This window comes from Oryzias latipes, chromosome 22, assembly GCF_053564925.1.
Source record: "Oryzias latipes strain Hd-rR chromosome 22, Olatipes_Hd-rR_3.1".
In the NCBI taxonomy this organism is placed as follows: domain Eukaryota; kingdom Metazoa; phylum Chordata; class Actinopteri; order Beloniformes; family Adrianichthyidae; genus Oryzias; species Oryzias latipes.
The window spans coordinates 12236092-12255498 of NC_136258.1; the positions used below are offsets into that span (position 1 = coordinate 12236092).

The 19407-nt window shown below is 39.2% G+C and overlaps 1 protein-coding gene across 1 annotated transcript; it reads left to right on the plus strand.

The window, feature by feature from the left end:
• The first annotated feature begins 44 nt into the window (after nt 1-44).
• On the plus strand, nt 45-19357 carry LOC101163544 (uncharacterized). The gene is made up of 55 exons (XM_023951775.2): nt 45-181; nt 327-470; nt 553-767; nt 867-970; nt 1066-1184; nt 1276-1443; nt 1666-1865; nt 1966-2078; nt 2248-2354; nt 2481-2657; nt 2915-3123; nt 3219-3313; nt 3427-3452; nt 3567-3588; nt 3689-3716; nt 3817-3901; nt 4047-4190; nt 4273-4487; nt 4587-4690; nt 4786-4904; nt 4996-5163; nt 5388-5587; nt 5687-5799; nt 5922-6028; nt 6150-6320; nt 6404-6606; nt 6706-6806; nt 6891-7009; nt 7270-7425; nt 10464-10678; nt 10835-10920; nt 11035-11162; nt 11259-11384; nt 11483-11673; nt 11754-11845; nt 12023-12153; nt 12265-12389; nt 12515-12641; nt 12864-13076; nt 13220-13390; nt 13529-13675; nt 13826-13875; nt 13988-14120; nt 14247-14329; nt 14434-14560; nt 14813-15003; nt 15205-15295; nt 15445-15565; nt 15809-15990; nt 17441-17596; nt 17688-17821; nt 17905-18038; nt 18127-18221; nt 18448-18685; nt 18999-19357. The coding sequence occupies exons 1-55, from the start codon at nt 65-67 to the stop codon at nt 19100-19102; spliced, it is 7440 nt and encodes a 2479-aa protein (XP_023807543.2). The 5' UTR covers nt 45-64; the 3' UTR covers nt 19103-19357.
• Nucleotides 19358-19407: the final 50 nt, after the last annotated feature.

The window sequence follows — 19407 nt, forward strand, 5'->3', positions numbered from 1 at the left end:
GTGGAATTCTATTTTACTACTATATAGAGATTGCATTCTCCCACAATTTTCTATTGTGGTGACAATGGCCATGCTTTTTGTTGCTCCTTTGTATAGGTCACGCCTTCAGAAAACCCTGGAATCGGACACCACCTCTGCAGTCCTGTGCAATTTTACCATCGCTGAATATGCCTGTTCTTCTGTAAGTTCAGTAAACTAGAGCTGGCGATGGCAGTAAAACAAAACCTATCGCAAACAGCTCATTTGTTGTACATTACAGTGTAAAACAAATCTCTAATCTTCCTAAAAGACTGTTTTTTTTCTTTTGTCTTCTTTTTCACTCTTAGGCTAAGAATGTCACACCAAGCAACTTGGCCACAATCTTGAAATGCTCACTGGAAAAACAGCAAACATACCCCGTAGAGGTGTGGAAACTTTTCTTCCAAAATAGTCCTAATCTGGAGCAGGCTCTTGATGTACTGGCTGGCATGGTAAGTCTATCCACAAACTACTCAATCCAGGTTTCCAAGATGTGTAAATGAGGGTAATGACACAATACTTGCAACATTCCAGAATCTGAACGACGGCAGCAGCCCCGGCTTGTCAAATGCTCTGGAGGCTCTGGGGGAGGTGAGAATTGCCACGTTCAGCCAGGCACAACTGCAGGATGAAGGGTTCATCGACAACTGGTTCCAGAAAAAGATCCATCTCTTCTTGGCCTCTCCAACGACAAACTTCCTTACCTGCCTCAGTGCCGACAATTTCAGCTGCCCGACATACCAAGTTGTGTAAGTGCAAACTGTATCTGACCAATGGGTCAGCTTTGACAAGATCGCTGAAAAAAATGAGCATGGTTAGACACTGAACACTCTCTTTCTAAATGATAGCATTAAAGCACTCAGTAGGCAAAAGGCCTTCATGGACAGTGACACACAGCAGGCGGTCTTCACTCACTTCATTCAACCATTCCTGTCAAGAAATGACTCATCAGGTAAAAGCTTTTCATCCGGCTAATTTTTCTCACTTTTTGGTAGCATGTGCTTCTGATCTACAGCCAGCACCTTGGCAACTGTGTGTTTTTTGCAGATCCAGGATGCATTTCTTTTGTCAATGGAAGCTTAAATTGGCTAGTGGCAAACTTTGGCAACTTCTCATATTTAGCAACCCTAAAGGATTTGCTGGCCCTCAATCCAAACTTCTCCAGCGTGAGTGCCTTCTGCACCTATCTGCTTCTTTTTTCTTTTTGTTACTTTTTCACAGGTGCTTGGTCTAATACTTTTGATTTTGTCTTTACAGGTTCAGATTCTGTCACAGCTTGCTCCTTCGCAGATGGCACAGTTAATTGTGAGCACAAGCTCCTCAAATGACACAGTCCTAATCGATCAAGTCTTCAATCAACTTGAGCAAGGCAATGCTCTGAAAAATGTGGACCAGTTCTTTGCACAGCTGAGTGCGAGTGGACAGGTAAACCGGGCTTTCAAATGCACAAAATAGGAATTACCATCAGACACAAGTCCTGACATTCAAGGGATTCTCATTGACCCCAAGAGCTTCAATGAATGGTTGTGAATTCTTTTGCAGTAACTCAGTCATCAGTATCTGAAGCTCTCACATATGCTTTATAGCAAACCTGCAGCACAGACACTTTGGTGTGTGTGTGACTCCTTGCGTCTCCTAATTTGACAGGTGCCCGTATTCCAGCCTGTTGTCAGAGACCTCCTCATGAACAGGACCTTCGGGATCATCGGCCCCCAACTGAAACATTTCAACACAGAGGACTTTTACATTTGGTTCCATATCAGACTTGTATATGTCCTGGCAAGTTTCACTCCAGAGATGCTCCAGCTAACAATCCAAACAACCAATTGCACAAACTATCATGTAGTGTAAGTTAACCTTTGGTTGCAGTCGATACCTAATGGATCCAAATTCCATGTATCTGTGAGCTAATAATAGTATACGATTGTTTCGCTACGATCTTTACAGTGTGAGTGGCATGGCCATGGTGTACTCTTCTGTACCCGAGGACACACTACAAGGGCTTGCAAATGTTCTTCTGGACTACCTAAAACGTTTCGCCAGTGACATCAACACACCAGGTAAGTTGACATGCTACAAGAGTGGTCCTGTGCCATCCCTTTCAAAATGCATAGAAAAAAAAGGTAGTCATTGGACTGACATCAAGCTTCAACCTGTTCTTCCAGTAGCAATAGCATAACAAAGCTTAGAAATGTGTGCAAATTCTAACATCTCCGAACATGTCCTCAGCTTGCAGGCAGGGAATTCAGACTGATGCAGAATGGATTCAAATAAACTTGGGTCCATTTAATCAGTTCATATCATACCAAGATCTGAAAGTCTTCAACCTCTCCCAGGTAAGTCTGTCATTGCAAATCCAATCTAATTTGAACTTGGTTCATAAATGCCAACTACTCAAGCCAATAGATGTAGAGAAGCTAAAAGATGAGATATTCATTCAGGCGCTTGGTTTGCATCCCCAGGAGGCAATTGTGAGTGTCCTCTCACCTCAAGAGAAAGCACAACTCATACTGGACCCAAGCAGTGGAGCTTTGGAGAACGTGACCCTCGTAAAAGGCCTGCTCACAAACTTGACGCAGTCCGGTGATGTGGGGAAGCTCACTCAGTTTTTCCAGGCTTTTGCACAGATCAACAAACAGGTAAATGTTTCTCTCAGACTTTTTATAGACCTGCAAAAACAAAATTGACAGAGCAGCCTCATCCCAAGCTCAAATACCATTGCGAAGGCAGGGATTAGTCTCCAAATGACTCTTGTTTAGACGCTTGCATTTCAACCACTTCTACCTGCCCTACAAACAATGCTTATTACACATGCGCCCCTATCTCAACTTGTTTTCCATGTCTTTTACGAGATTTTTTTGAAAAAGAAATTTCTGTTTTTCTTTGTTTTCCCCAGACGAACATGACCTTCATCAAAAATGCAGCTGTGCGAGACACAATCTTGAACCTGACATTGACAGCTCTTGCTCCGGAATTCCAGACCTTTGAGCCTAAAGACTTTGAGCTGTGGTTCCAGCAGTATTTGTCTCCCGTTATAGCCAGCTTCCAACCAGACAGCTTGTTGGTGATCCCCATAAACATCAGCTGTGCATCCTATGCAGCTATGTAAGAGCCAGTTGTCAAAGAAAGAAGAAATGCCTGCTCTTTTCTGAAAGACTGTTTCCATTAAAAATCATAAATCCCTTTCTTTTTCTCTTCAGACTTACTGGTCTGCAGCAAAGTTTGACATTCCTGCCATTGGACGTTTCGATGGGCGCAAGAGCAAGCATACAATTGATCCAAGACACATTCCCACGTACGTGCCACAGAAGCTCTGCTGAGACGTTTTTCCCCCCAAAATAAACCTACCCCCACCTCAGTGACCAAACCTTTTGAGTCTCTGACTAACTTTCATGTCCTCCTCAACAGGTTGCTCGGTACCTGATTCCTTTACGGTAAGTTCATCTCTAAGGCCCTAAAAGCACTAACTGAAGGCTGAAAAGACCAGATTTGTCATTTGAGGTCATCCACTTCTCCATACAATACTAACATGTGTTATTTCATTGCAGTGCACAAAGACCTATGTAGATGGTAAGTTTGCCAAATATCTTTCACTAAGAGAACATTAAACCTACAGCTCAGTAGCTTGTTGAGCAGATAAATCTAATCTATTGAAATGCTCTTTTTACAGAGAACCTCATCTGTGCTGCAATCAACCAGTGGGTGGAATTCTATTTTACTACTATATAGAGATTGCATTGTCCCACAATTTTCTATTGTGGTGACAATGGCCATGCTTTTTGTTGCTCCTTTGTATAGGTCACGCCTTCAGAAAACCCTGGAATCGGACACCACCTCTGCAGTCCTGTGCAATTTTACCATCGCTGAATATGCCTGTTCTTCTGTAAGTTCAGTAAACTAGAGCTGGCGATGGCAGTAAAACAAAACCTATCGCAAACAGCTCATTTGTTGTACATTACAGTGTAAAACAAATCTCTAATCTTCCTAAAAGACTGTTTTTTTTCTTTTGTCTTCTTTTTCACTCTTAGGCTAAGAATGTCACACCAAGCAACTTGGCCACAATCTTGAAATGCTCACTGGAAAAACAGCAAACATACCCCGTAGAGGTGTGGAAACTTTTCTTCCAAAATAGTCCTAATCTGGAGCAGGCTCTTGATGTACTGGCTGGCATGGTAAGTCTATCCACAAACTACTCAATCCAGGTTTCCAAGATGTGTAAATGAGGGTAATGACACAATACTTGCAACATTCCAGAATCTGAACGACGGCAGCAGCCCCGGCTTGTCAAATGCTCTGGAGGCTCTGGGGGAGGTGAGAATTGCCACGTTCAGCCAGGCACAACTGCAGGATGAAGGGTTCATCGACAACTGGTTCCAGAAAAAGATCCATCTCTTCTTGGCCTCTCCAACGACAAACTTCCTTACCTGCCTCAGTGCCGACAATTTCAGCTGCCCGACATACCAAGTTGTGTAAGTGCAAACTGTATCTGACCAATGGGTCAGCTTTGACAAGATCGCTGAAAAAAATGAGCATGGTTAGACACTGAACACTCTCTTTCTAAATGATAGCATTAAAGCACTCAGTAGGCAAAAGGCCTTCATGGACAGTGACACACAGCAGGCGGTCTTCACTCACTTCATTCAACCATTCCTGTCAAGAAATGACTCATCAGGTAAAAGCTTTTCATCCGGCTAATTTTTCTCACTTTTTGGTAGCATGTGCTTCTGATCTACAGCCAGCACCTTGGCAACTGTGTGTTTTTTGCAGATCCAGGATGCATTTCTTTTGTCAATGGAAGCTTAAATTGGCTAGTGGCAAACTTTGGCAACTTCTCATATTTAGCAACCCTAAAGGATTTGCTGGCCCTCAATCCAAACTTCTCCAGCGTGAGTGCCTTCTGCACCTATCTGCTTCTTTTTTCTTTTTGTTACTTTTTCACAGGTGCTTGGTCTAATACTTTTGATTTTGTCTTTACAGGTTCAGATTCTGTCACAGCTTGCTCCTTCGCAGATGGCACAGTTAATTGTGAGCACAAGCTCCTCAAATGACACAGTCCTAATCGATCAAGTCTTCAATCAACTTGAGCAAGGCAATGCTCTGAAAAATGTGGACCAGTTCTTTGCACAGCTGAGTGCGAGTGGACAGGTAAACCGGGCTTTCAAATGCACAAAATAGGAATTACCATCAGACACAAGTCCTGACATTCAAGGGATTCTCATTGACCCCAAGAGCTTCAATGAATGGTTGTGAATTCTTTTGCAGTAACTCAGTCATCACTATCTGAAGCTCTCACATATGCTTTATAGCAAACCTGCAGCACAGACACTTTGGTGTGTGTGTGTGACTCCTTGCGTCTCCTAATTTGACAGGTGCCCGTATTCCAGCCTGTTGTCAGAGACCTCCTCATGAACAGGACCTTCGGGATCATCGGCCCCCAACTGAAACATTTCAACACAGAGGACTTTTACATTTGGTTCCATATCAGACTTGTATATGTCCTGGCAAGTTTCACTCCAGAGATGCTCCAGCTAACAATCCAAACAACCAATTGCACAAACTATCATGTAGTGTAAGTTAACCTTTGGTTGCAGTCGATACCTAATGAGCCAACTTCCATGTATCTGTGAGCTAATAATAATATTCGATTGTTTTGCTACAATCTTTACAGTGTGAGTGGCATGGCCATGGTGTACTCTTCCGTACCCAAGGATAGATCACAAGGGCTTGCAAATGTTCTTCTGGACTACCTAAAACGTTTCGCCAGTGACATCAACACACCAGGTAAGTTTGCATTTTTCAAGAGTGATTATACTTTTGTTTTTAATCATGTACATGTCAGCCTTTTTATATTCACCTTTTTCTTTATCATGTGCTTTTTTAAATTCCCTGACTTTTTTGTGCAGCTTGCAGACTTGGAATTCAGAGTGATGCACAGTTTATTGAAACAAACTTGGGTCCCTTTTCAGTCTATACAACTTATTCAGACCTTGAAGCCCTTAACCTTTCTCTGGTTTGTTTTGAATTGATATATTTAATATTTTTTGTTTGGACTATTTTAATGCTTATCAAAATTATTTATATAGTAAGTAAAAGTTGTTTTAGTTCATTGTTGTTTTTCATTTCTCTTTTAGGTCACTGTAGTAGACTTTCTTTCCCCAGCACAGAAAGCCGCTTTTCTTCTCCAATCACAGAATCTGTCCAATGAAACACTGGTTATACTTGTATTCACAAAACTCACCAACTCATCTTCTATAAATGACCTTGAGTCTTTCTTTGAGAAATTTGTCAATAGCTCAGCAGAGGTAAAAGTTTTTTCTTTTGCTTTGATATTTTTTAGCCAGAATTATGTGACGCTTACAACTTTCTATTTCTTCGTTCTCAACAGACTCTAAGCACTATTACCCCTCGAGGGCGTGACGCCATTTTAAATCTAACGTTGACTGCTTTAGGCCCACAACTATCTGTTCTAAATGCTGAGGGCTTCAAGCTGTGGTTCCAGGTGTATCTGACACCTTTCCTGCCAGGAGCTAAAAATAGTACCTTTGAAATTATTCCGTTAAACATCACCTGTAACTCCTACCAGCAGATGTGAGTTCTAATTAAATTTTCTCCTTTTAACATATTCTAGACAAAAGTATAAACCAGTTTTTTTGGACTTTGTTAAACATTCATTCTTTTTTCCCTTAGTATAAAAGGTTTTGGAAGCGTCTTGCCTCAGCTTTCTGTTAGTCAAAGCCAAGAGGTTTTCAAGTTTGAGTTACACTATCTTAGAGGACAGACTTTATCAGGTAAGATTAATTTTTGTTGCGCAAATGCCAGCGTATATGAGGAACAATGCACTCGGTCTAAAAATAAATTAACTTTAATTTTAGGTCTATCATGCGTTCAGTCTGGAATGGATGACAGCCTGTGGCTAGAGGTTAACTTTGGACAGTTCCTCTCTGAAGCCTCCTTCCAGGACTTTTTGTCTTTGAAAAACAACTTCAGAGGAGTGAGTGAAGCGCTTAAATCTTTCAGTGAAATCATACATGTACACAAACCTACATAGTCTTATGACTAAATTAAAACCACATCATTTTTGCTGGTAAAATAATGTTTTTGTAATTTCAGCAAATCGTTAGCTTTTGTTTTTGTTAAAAGCATTTCCTTTTTAAAACGTGAAGCTAGTTGCAACTCAAAGAATACATTTATATTGACGATTAGCTTACTCCGTCAATGTTCACTTTGCTAATTAATATATTTTACTTTAAGGTCGACGTTGCAAATCTTCTCACTGTTGGTCAATTAAGCCAACTTGCAGCAATCCCCTCACAACTAACAAGCCAGGAAGATGTGGCAAAAGTCATGACAGCTATTAATCCTGCTGAGTTTGGTGCCTTCTTTGATGCAGTGTCTCCAGCCATTGAGGTGAGAATATTTTACAAGAGTATTGTTTTTTTAAGTAAGCCATCTCAGAAAACATTTAAAATTAGCTGTTATATAGGAAAATCTATGCTTATTTGTTGTTGTGTTTTCGAAGCACAGATACAAAAGTGATTTAATTTGAAATTATTGAATATTTATTTAATATTGTTGGTTTGTGGTGATATTGTTTAAACTAAAACAAAATCATCTAGGAAATTGTATTGTTAAATCTTTAGCTTTTTGTATTTTCAATAAATGTAATTTTGACATTCCTCCTAACATATAAGTTTTAATATTAGCTATAACACATACATGCAGTTTTAATTTTAGTATGTACATGTGAAAAAAAAATCCTATTAGGTGCCGTTTGTAATGCGACACAATCAAATATAAACAGCAATATTTTTTGGTTATTTAGCATGTTTTGGGATAAAAAACAGGTTTCATTTTTTATAATGCAGATTTTCACCTTTTTTCATATATTTTTATAAATTTTACATTTGCTACATTTAATTTAAAGTTCATTGTTTTATATGATTCTATATTTAGTTTGCAAACGAAATGCTTAGTTTGTAAACTAAACACTACATGTTTAGTTAATATTTATCTTCCAAACTAAATATTATAGTACCAGAGCCAGTGATAAATTACAGTGACTAAAAACGTTTGTTTTGGTTAAAAAATAAATAAAACTAACCCGTAACCTTTAACTGGCTAACCCATAAAACAAAATTTTGCTTAATGTTATGAACAGACTTTTGGCCACCCTCCATGGGTGGTTTCTCACCCAAGTTCGGGTCCTCTACCAGAGGTCTGGGAGCTTGAAGGTCCTGCGCAGTATCTTAGCTGTTCCTAGTACTGTGCTTTTCTGACTGAAATGTCTAAGTTCTTTCCAGGTATCTGTTGTAGCCACTCCTCCACCTTGGGAGTTACTCTCCCGAGTGCTCCAAATACCACTGGCACCACTGTCACCTTCACTTTCGATACTTCCTCCAGTTCTTTTCTGAATCCCTGGTGTTTCTCCCGTTTCTCATGTTCCTTTTTTCTGTTGTTTCCGTCACTTGGTACTGCCACATCCACCATAATGGCTTTCTTCTGTTCTTTATCCACCACTACAATGTCTGGTTGGTTAGCCATTACCATCCTATCAGTCTGGATCTGGAAATCCTATAGCAGGGGTGCTCATTAAGTCGATCGCTATTGACCGGTCGATCTTCAAGGACAAGAGGGTAGATCGCGGGCCAGAAAATATTTTTTTTTTAAAAAGTACTTCTTAAAAATCCACCAGCCAATCAAAATCCTCACCGATAAGTACAGGACTTGATTGACACGTAGAATGGACAATCGGACATCTTCTGAAACATATGTCACTCCACATGCGTGTTTAAATTCACTGAGCGCAAATTCTGTCATCAGAAAGTCTGTGTCTGTCCCACGGCACGTCAAATCCGCGGCAGAAGACCACTGCGGACAACCGGAGAGTTTATTGAAGCCGCCCCGCTTGTGTCCTCCTGCTATCGCCTCTGCAGTTCTCGCCCGATAAATACGAGCTCATTAGGGAAGCTGTTTTTTGAACACCTTTGAAATGCCATGCTCCCCCCCATTGCACGGTTTACAACAGAGCATGACATACGATGGTTGCTGCTTTCTGTCTTTGTACTAAAACGCTTCATCTGTTAATACAAAAGTATCTTTGTGTACTCTCACTGTGTAGTTTTTAATCATCAGTACATAAACAATAATGTTTAAATATACGTGTAACTACTAAACATAACTAACAAACATTTACTAATAGTATTTTGCATATATATATATATATATATATATATATATATATATATATATATATATATATATATATATATGCATATACATATATATATACTTATTCATGCATTTGACTCCAGTAGGTTTAATTACTATAACAGCCTGCTCACTGGCCTCCCCAAACAAGCTGTAAAACAGCTTAAGCATGCCTAGAATGCTGCTGCTAGAGTCCTGACTAGAACCAGGAGCTACCATCACATCAGTCTTGTGCTCAGGTCTCTGCACTGGCTTCCTGTAGCTCAAAGAATAGCCTTTAAAGCAGTTCTTCTTGTTTACAAGTCTCTTCTCGGCCTTGCACCAAAGTGCGTCTTTGACATGTTAGCGTCATATGAACCATCTCAGACTTTAAAGGCCTAAAAGACGGGCCTCCTGCGGGTGCACAGAGTCTGGACTAAACAAGAGGAATCAGCGTTTGAATTTTATGCAGCTACAAGCTGGAACAGTCTCCCTGAGGTTGTGAGACAGGCCTCTACTGTGTTAAGGTTCAAATCCAGACTCAAAACATTCCTGTTTATCCATGTGTATAACTGAAGGGTCCTTATCGCAACTCTTTTCATTTTCTTTTCTCTTTCCTTTCTTTAAAGTAAATTTTATAACGATTATGTCTGTTTATAATCTTTGCACTTTAAGGTGTTGTGATTTTAATGCATTTTTCCTGTTTTGTGAAGCACTTTGAATTACTTTCAGTACGAATTGTGCAATACAAATAAGCTTCCCTTGCCTTATTCAGGTCAGTTGATGCCTCGCTCAGCGTATCTGTAGTTATTGAGGCTGTGTTCCTAAGACCAGGGCGGTAGTTTGGTTTCTATTTGTGGATGTTTGAACATTGAGCTACTAGTTGCTTGGCAGTTAGCCTTGACTGTGGCTTTTGAAACATGGGTTATGAGGTAGGCAGTAGCGTTACCCAAGGGCCCTCACCGGATTATGTCAACAGCTCCCCATTGTTATGGTAATTGCGCCATTAATAGTTCATTCCGCCCCTGGGAATTGAACCCCCGTTTTAAGTTACCTTACCAACTAGCTATCCAGCAATATGTGTGTACATAAAAAAATACAAATAAAAATACACCCATTTCACCCTCCACTGGTGGTTTCTCACCCAAGGGTCCTCTACCAGAAGCCTGGGAGCTTGAGGGTACTGTGCAGTATCTTAGCTGTTCCTATGTTACTGTTTACTTTATAATGTTTACTGACATTCACATCTATTTTTTTAGGCACAATCAGCCAACTACTCCACTGAGGTGAAATCAGCCTTCATCCTGGCAGTTTTTGCCAGAGGAAATCTTTCTTCCTCCGCTGTTACTGATGAGGACTTCCTGCACTGGCTTACAGTGAGATTGAGGCCTTTGTTTGTTAACCTCTCCCCAAGCCTGGTCACCCCCTTATTCCAAATTGGGATACACAGAAACTGTAACAGCAGCAAAGAGATGTAAGTATTTCATAATGCAACTTAATATTTTCATAGAGTTAAAAAACAAGGCATGTTTGATGTATCCCAAGAACCCCACTCCTTGATTGATTGTATAAGTTACACTTGTGTGTCTGTGTGTGTTTTATTTATTTATTTTGATTACTCCTACATCAGAGTTAATCTTCTTGACACACTGCGGTTGACATTCAGCAACAACACAGAAGAGGAAATTTACAATAACATTGTAATCTCCCTTCAAGGTAAAAGTCACTGAAAAATTGCAGTTATGACTCTTGCATTTTTTTACAACACGAGTAAAAGTCAAACCATTTCCCCACAAAATACATTTGCAAATAATGTTCTTTGTAAAACAGGCCCAACAGCACTGAAATGTTACAAGAGTGGGAGCTTTTATACTTATTTGAAAAGTAGTTTTCTGGGCTTTGGATTTCCAAATGTGTCTACATTCGTATCTCTTTTATCAACAACACCCAAGTCAGAGGTGAGGAAAAAATACAAACCTGAGTGCAAGTTTGATTAGATGTATCACTGGATCATTTTAGTCAGTCTAAATACTGTTTATTTGTTCATCTTTCAGCTCCTAAATACCATCAGTCCAGCAGATTTGGGCAATTTCCTCAGCCAACCCAATGTGATCAATGTCCAGTCAAGTTTATGTGACATCTTTAACAATTACAACAACACTCTTGCTTTCCTGGAAACTGTATGTTAGACTTCTCATTTACTGATAATCTGTTTTTTTTTTTTTACTGCAATACTTTTAAACACATTTCCTGAAGTCATGGACTTTTTTTTATGTAGGAGGATGTTCCAGATGATGTGAAGAAACAGATCCTCCCTTGTGTCTGGCCTACAGCCCTGAAAATCACCCAAAAAATTGAAGTTGACGTGTGGTTTGAAAAAGGGTTAAAGAACTATCTGAAATTCCTCAGCAAGAATCTGATTAGTTTCACCGAAGTGAAGAATGCCTCGTGCTATGCATTCCAGAAACTGTACGTCTCGTGTCACAGCACAGCAGAGTTAACTGTATGTGTTGCATGTAGCTCATCTTCCATTGTTTTTTTTGTAACAGGGTGTATTACATGGGAAATAACTTCACATACAATACCTCTAATTTTGGAGAAGCAGATGTTTACGACACAATAAGAAGTTACTTAACAGCTGGTAAGCAAATGTGTGAACTACAGACAATGTTATGTTTTATAGAAGTCAGTTTTATTCATACAGCAAAACTTTTTTATTTATAATTTTTTAATAAAAAGGGATCTACTTTCTTTCTCCAAGAAGCGCCATACAAAAATAATATCTTCAATTTGGTCTTCTTTGTTTCCTTATTAAAAGGGCCTGAGCCCAGATGTTACAATGCCAGTGACCCCTACTTAAACTCCACCGCCTGGTTTGCCAATTCCATTGGCAACTTTGTGAAATTTCTCACTCTGGGTGACCTCACATCCTTTGTTTCTGCCACTCAGGTATGTTGTACTTGTGCATTTGTTTGTTTACATGCTTTCATTTCATTTTTATTTCTATACCCTTTAGAATGCAACCAATTGTAAATATCTGTCTGTACTTTTTTTTTTAAGATCCAGATATTCTTGACAAACACCATCAATTTGGAGCTCTTCAGCAGCTCGACAGTTTTACAAACTGTGTCCAATTACTACATTACACAACTTTTTCAGTTCAACCCTACCTTCAACCCTATTAAGTGAGTATTTATTTGGTTAACACAATGTTCCATTGCTGTTTTACATAGGTAACTTTGGATTACTCTCAACTACAGCCCATCTTCTTTGATTTTTAGAAAGGCTGAATTTTATGTCTCTGTTTCAGTCTTCCAGGCTCTTTCTTGTGCTCTTCTAACATCCCAGTTCTGGCTTACTCTTCAATAAGTGAAGCTGATGCACTGAGTGTTTTGGGCAGACGTCAGAAACTCTGTAATGGAACCGATGACCCTGAGGTAACTAAGCCTTATACAAAATTAGTATTTCCTGTTCTTGCTGTTGATAGATTGAAGTAAGATTAACATTTGATTTTCAGCTGAGCCCAAATGATTTAGATTGTTACTTGGGAACATGTTAAAACAGATTTTTTTGTATTGTTGGTTATAAAATCGAGGATATATTACCAGAATTGTGAAAAAACAATTAGATAAAAATGTCTATTGAATTGTGTCACATAGATATCAGCTGCTCTGGCATCAAACATCAAAACAGTGACTCAGCAGACGCTGGTGGATCTCGGCAGCGCCTCTTCAGGCCTGAGCATCAGTCAGATCACATCAGTGTCTTCTTCTGTGTTGGTTTCCTCTTTGTCCACCCTGGGCACAGTCACTACCTGGAGCCAGAGCCAGGTCACCACCATCATTCAAAGCATCACCACATCAGGTTTCCAGGTAAATTCCTTAATAAGTCTGCATAATATCACTAATACTCATGTTGTCCATGTAAAAGTGCTATGATCACCTATGCAAGTGAACTAAAGATAATTTTCATTTTTAACAATCAATGTTTAAATGAATGTGAAAATAATTCACAGATCAACAGTGCAGCCTCCCTGCTGTCCCTCGGCACGCTTGTTAGTGGAGTTCCTTCAAAGACCATAGGAAAAATCCCAGCAACAGAGCTTCTGCAAGCATCTGCCAACACAAACTTTATCTCCAACTTGTTGACGGCTCCAACGGTTATCCAGGAAATAGTCGTTCAAAAGGTGCATACAACTCCATACAATTCCGCTATTACTTCTCTGTTGTTTGCAACAACGTATGAATGTTTAATACACCTCAGTAAAAACCAGGTGTCAGCATCCAGATTCAGCAGGTAAAGGGTTCATTATTTGTCGTTTCAGATCATTTCTCTGAACTCAAGTCCAGCCATGATGGTGGTAAATGTTCCTGATGCCTTAGCAACAGCAATCCCACCTGCCATGCTGGTGTTTCCTCAGGGGACTGCAGATATAAATGTGCTCAACAAAAAAACATGGACACCAGATCAGGTCAGTTACTGGTTCCAACTTTATAAAAACTAAACATTTAAATATTAGTGTTTAAACTATCAGGTGACTAAAAGATATTACACATCACAATTTGTGTAAAAATCTTTTTCATAAGAGTTAGTTGATAACAGTCATTTCTTGTTCTTTCAGTCTTCCATGTTCTTTTCAAGTCTAGCTGAAACAACCTTTGACATTGAGCAGTAAGTGAAAAAAAGTCCCTCATCTCTTTTTAAAAAATATATTTATAAAATAAAACTGGGAACACTGACTCTTTTGTGGTCATCTAACTTCTTACTGTTCCTTCCCATACAGGCTGTCTCCATATGTGCTGCAAGGCTTCACCTGCACGGTTGTCCAGAAGATGAAAATGTCCAAGATAAAACAGTTGATTCAGGCCTGCAGGCCAAGAAATAAAAGAGCAAAGGTTTTACTGACAGAATCACAGGTAACATAACTGAACTCTGAACTCTGTCATGCTTGTGATGGTAATGCATCACGATGGTGTCACAAGATTTTTCAGTCGCAACATTAACTTGCCTAACATTCTGTGTTATCACCTTGTCAACGGCAGCTGACTTGCATGTACAACTTGTTGGGTGGAAGCCTCTCTCAAAACTTCACTGACTATCCAGCAGACATGCTGGTTTACTTCAGGTAAAGACTTAGCCCAACTCGTTGCTGACAATGTCAATTGTTCCATCTAACAGAGGTGAAACATTTGCTGATCTATAGATGTTTTTTTTGTTGATCTGCTACAGCAGCCAGAATATCCAGAAAAACAACTGCAGGTCATATTTGTCTGCACTGGGTGCTGCAGACTTCTCAGTGGTCTCCAGCGTTTTGAACAAGGCTTCACAGCTGTTCGGTGAAGCCAGAACCTGCTTGGTAAGCGTCATTCACAGTTGATTATTTATGGCACTGCTTTAAAGGCACAGGAAATAGTGGATGAAAAAGAGACCCTCAAAACATGTAAAAATGCATCTGTGTCTCATGAAGGCTTAAAAAAAACAACCTATGATGAGCAGTCATCATATTGCAAACTTATTCACTTGAACTTTATATTCCACATCATATTTGAATTATTATCAGTTGTTTTCCTTCCTAAATGCATGTCTCTATGGACTCTTTATTGTTTAGGGTATAAACAGTAGAAGCCTGAGCAAAGACACAGTGGAGGTCCTCGGGAACATGGTGTGCACTCTGGATGGATCATATGTAGAGAACTCTGATCCTGTTATTCTGGAAAAACTGAAAACGTGCAAGGACTTCTCTGCCAGCCAAGTGGCTGCCATGGAGACTCTCCTGCTTTCAGGGAACACATCATATGGGTACGAATCACATAATTTAGTTTGTTGTTAAAAACATCTCACTAATGTTAATGATATCATCCCTTTGAACTCAAACAAATGTAACAAAAGAAATTATCCTTTAAAACACAATATTAATAGTTTGCATAGCTATTTTACTTGCTCCCAGGTTTTATAGTCTTTCTCAGAAAGGTGGCTTTTTAAAATGTTTCTTCTCTGCAGAATCCCCTCGACATGGACCAGTCAAACACTGGTGGACCTTGGAATCCTCCCTCTGTATTTGACGAAAAACTTCTGGGGACATTTCTCAAAAGTATGTTTGTAAATGGATCATGATTCTATGAGTAAATAAATAAAATGCATTCATAAAATGAATAAAATGCAACTGCAGAGCTTTATACAAAAAGAAAAGACAATCATTGCATTCACTTACTAACTACAACTATGTTTCTGCCTTTGCAGGGAACAAAGAGGCAATTCCTGAAGAGCTTTATGCCCTCTCTAAGGGCAGCAAAGACAAAGAAAACTACACTGAAGAGCTTTTTCAACCAGGTTAACACTATAGTGGTAAAACGAGCTGCAGGTAAGCCAATTAGCAGTTTACTTCAGTCAAGATGGCTGAAGATATGGTCATTGTCAGTTGTGCAACAGAGATATTATATACCCCCAAGTTTACTTACCATGATCAGTCATAATGTTTATGCATGTTTTTTACTAAATAGATTTGTTTTTTCAAAAGAAAAATCTTTGTCATCGTTTGCAAAATGATTCATTTTTTGAAATGCTGCTTTAGAACGTGCTCTAATCAGATCTCTTATTTTCAAAGGCTGCACAGTGGGCAACATCACACAGGTGATTTTAAGTGACGAGTCCTTCCCGTTTGGCTACGACCTGGCGCAGTTTGATCTCTGCCTGGATGTTCCGGTTCTCAAGGACAACCTTGAGTCTATCTGCCAGAAAGTTGATGATGATAACTTCCAAAAAGTCATCCTAAACAAGCTCAACCAGGTAGTTAAAGAACCGGCCTAACTTCATTATTTTCATCTGGTTATCAGTGTGTCCGGATGATTCAAACAAACATTATAGTACACAATTATAAAAATTAAATAAAAAAAAACCCAAATGGAGATTGGAAAAACTTAAAACTCATAAAACTAATAAGAACTGATCATGAATCAATTAAAATGTTACCATTTCAAAAGGTTAACCCTTGTACTATCTTAGATGACCCCACCCTTACATTGACGTGTTCTCCCTACCATGACAAAGGTGGATAAAGGTGGACAGATTTCATGTTATCCATGGACACCAGTGAAGATCACAAATCATTGAAGAAAAAAGGTTCAGAGCACTGTCTAGTGCAGGGGTGGGCAATTCCAGGCCTCGAGGGCCGGTGTGTCTGCATGATTTCCAGATAGTCTTGCCCTACTCATGGCTGATTACCTGGTTCAGGTGTGTCCAGCCAATTAGAACATGCCAGAGCAGGGTATGCTGGAAAACATGCAGGAATGCGGCCCTCAGTGCCCACCTCTGGTCTAGTGGGTCTAGATGACCCCACTCCCAATGTTAAAGTGCCTAGGATAGCACAAGGGTTACACAGAATCAATTTTAGAAAACAAAATAATTTCACGGGTCTGCACCTCAGTGTGCCAGAAAATTTTAACAGTAATTAGACCACAGGAACAATCCTAATGTGTGTCCTTGTGTTAGAATAATGATAAGACATGAGACCGAACCGAAACTTTGTTAAATCACATCAGCTTTGTGTTCCCAAACACAAACATGAAGCACATCGAGAATAGAAGACTGTAGTTAATGTGAAACATGGAAAATACTCAATTGTGTTTTGAAGCTGTTTAGCTGCATCTTGCACAAATGCAAGATGCCCATCTGTGCAAATACAACAAAATATCAACGCTATCTAAGCATTTTACAGTGAAATGGTTTTATTCATCTTCTAACAGTACTGACCCAAAGTAGTGACTAAAGTAGTGAACTGAGCCATTAAATATTCATGGATGCGGTTGGAAGAAGCTCTCTGGAGAAGATATGGCAGTTTGCTAGATGGCAATGGTTCAAAATACCTGGTTCACTGGCAGTTACAAAAATGGTCTGATTATATCTGATTTCCTTTAAACATTTAGCAACAAACCCTTAAGTTAAACCTTCCATTTTTTGTGTTCAGGTCTGTTTTGTTAGTTTGTTTTTTAAACTAAAACTGATTCTGTTGTACAGCAATTATTAACAGTTATGAGTTATTTCCATAATTACTATTTTGTCTACCTTATTAATATTAACTATTGTGTTTTGTTTTGTTTTTTTGGAAGGGGGGTATTTAGAGGTGGGATTATAACAGTCTTGTCCATATATGTCCTGTACATTTGCATGTAGATTTTGTCTTACAGTAATAAATTGAATTTTTTTGGTTTTGTTCACAAACACTCTTTTCTTCTTACAGGCATTCCCATTAGGAATTCCTGATCAGGATGTCCAGATGCTTGGTCCAGTGTCTCGTGCTGCATCGCTTGATGACATCTCGAAGTGGAACATCAGCACCATTGACACCTTGGGAGCACTCATGAAACCTGAAGATGGAACTTGGACCACAGAACAGGTACCAGTAGACAAGCTCTGAAAAAGTTCAATTCAAAAGAAACACTTAAGAATAATATCCTCACCTCACTGCTTCCTTTGTCGTTGCTAAGAGCAAAGCAATCATCACCAAGTATCTGAGCATACCCGGCAACTCCCTGGGAACCACCGAATTGAACGTCATTAATGCCTATGTGTGCTCACTAGATGCAAATACACTAAAGACTATCTCTACAGAAAGTATCAGGTTGGTGTCAGCAGCTTGACTAAATGCAGACAGTCATTGTGTGCATGTGTAACACTCTACAAAACCTTCTTCTTTGTCTCCAGAAATACCCAACTTCTCAATGTCTCATCCTGTTCAGCTGAGCAGAAGATGATTCTGTATGAGCTCAGTAACTCTTCCTTTAGCACATACCGCAACAGCTTCAGCGACTTTTACACTTTAATTAAAGCCTACCTGGGTAGGAATACACAAAATTGAATAGAGATTTTTTTATATGAGCCACTGGTGAGTCGTTGAAATTTACTGTTTGTTGTCACCTCTGATAGGTGGAGCTCCTCTGGCTGACATCAAAGGACTGTCAACACAGAACATCAGCATGGCTATTGACACATTTAAGAGTCTGCAGCTTGATGTCATACAAGTAAGAGTAACCACTGAAATATATATATATATATATATGTTTAAATCATCTTGTTGTTTATGTCAATAAAGCTATTTTTTAAATCGGGCCACAGCTGCATAAGTGACCTTACAGCTGTTGAATCTTTCTAATGTTTTTTTAAATGAGATTTAAAACAATTTATTTTATCTGAAACAATAAAAAACCTACAAGTGTTCCTCACATGCTGCTCTTTTTAAACACTCAGGCTTTGACTGTAAATGATGTGCGAGCTCTCATGGGCAGCACCCTACCCAATCTGAAGTTGTTTGAAAATGACACCATCGTTCAGACCTGGATCAACCGCCAACTGCAGTCGGATCTGGACACCCTGGGACTGGGCCTCGTCAGCAGCAGAGTTGAAGTTATTACTCCATCGCCTACCTCCAATGGAAATGTTTCATTGACCAGTGCTACAAGTGCTAAAGTCACCTCAACAACACAAGGTAAAAATAATACTTTGAAAGAGGAGTTTGAGATGAAATGACTAACAGCAAAGGATAATGTGTAACATTGATGCTGTTCCTGTTTTCCCGCTTATTTCTGAGGTGTAAAAATTGTTCCATTATAAACATCTTCAAGCTAGAAAACTGTCACTAACTCAGAGATATATTTTTTAGTCTTAATGCTTGTGCGTCAGACTATATGCTTTATGATTCATAATCAAGGTGTCATACTTTTGCATTTGATGCATTTCTTTAACAGGTACAAGAAAGACAAAATATCTCATAACACCTTTTTTTTCTTGTTTTATTCCAGCTTCAAGTATATTTAATGGAGTCGAGCTTATGAAACCCTCACCTTTCCTGTTCTTGGCTGCTCTGCTGACAGCTCTACAACAAATGTTACAACGACCAGTTTAAATGTATCCCTCATTCAATCTCATTCAAACATTTAACTTTTGATTCAGTAATGTGATTATTTTGAAACAATATTTTACATAATGTTTAATTACTCTCATATCTTTATTTCTGTCTAACATTCCTTTTTTGTTGTAAAAGCATGCAGACTGAGTTGTAATGTGCACTGACCCTACAATTTCATATTCTCTGTAGGATATGGGAAAAGGGTAATCTAAGAATAAGTAAACAATAAGCATTAAAAGTTACTCAACCACCTAGAGTGTACTGTATTTTCTACAGATCCAATAGTTTTTACAGCACCTCAT

Bases quoted from the DNA above. Each gene is read 5' to 3' on its own strand.
- LOC101163544 (XM_023951775.2), top strand. From the start codon at position 65: ATGGCCATGCTTTTTGTTGCTCCTTTGTATAGGTCACGCCTTCAGAAA. The intron at 2,355-2,480 runs GTAAGTCTGTCA...TTGCATCCCCAG, and splicing joins AAGTCTTCAACCTCTCCCAG to GAGGCAATTGTGAGTGTCCT. The intron at 3,717-3,816 runs GTGGGTGGAATT...TCCTTTGTATAG, and splicing joins ATCTGTGCTGCAATCAACCA to GTCACGCCTTCAGAAAACCC.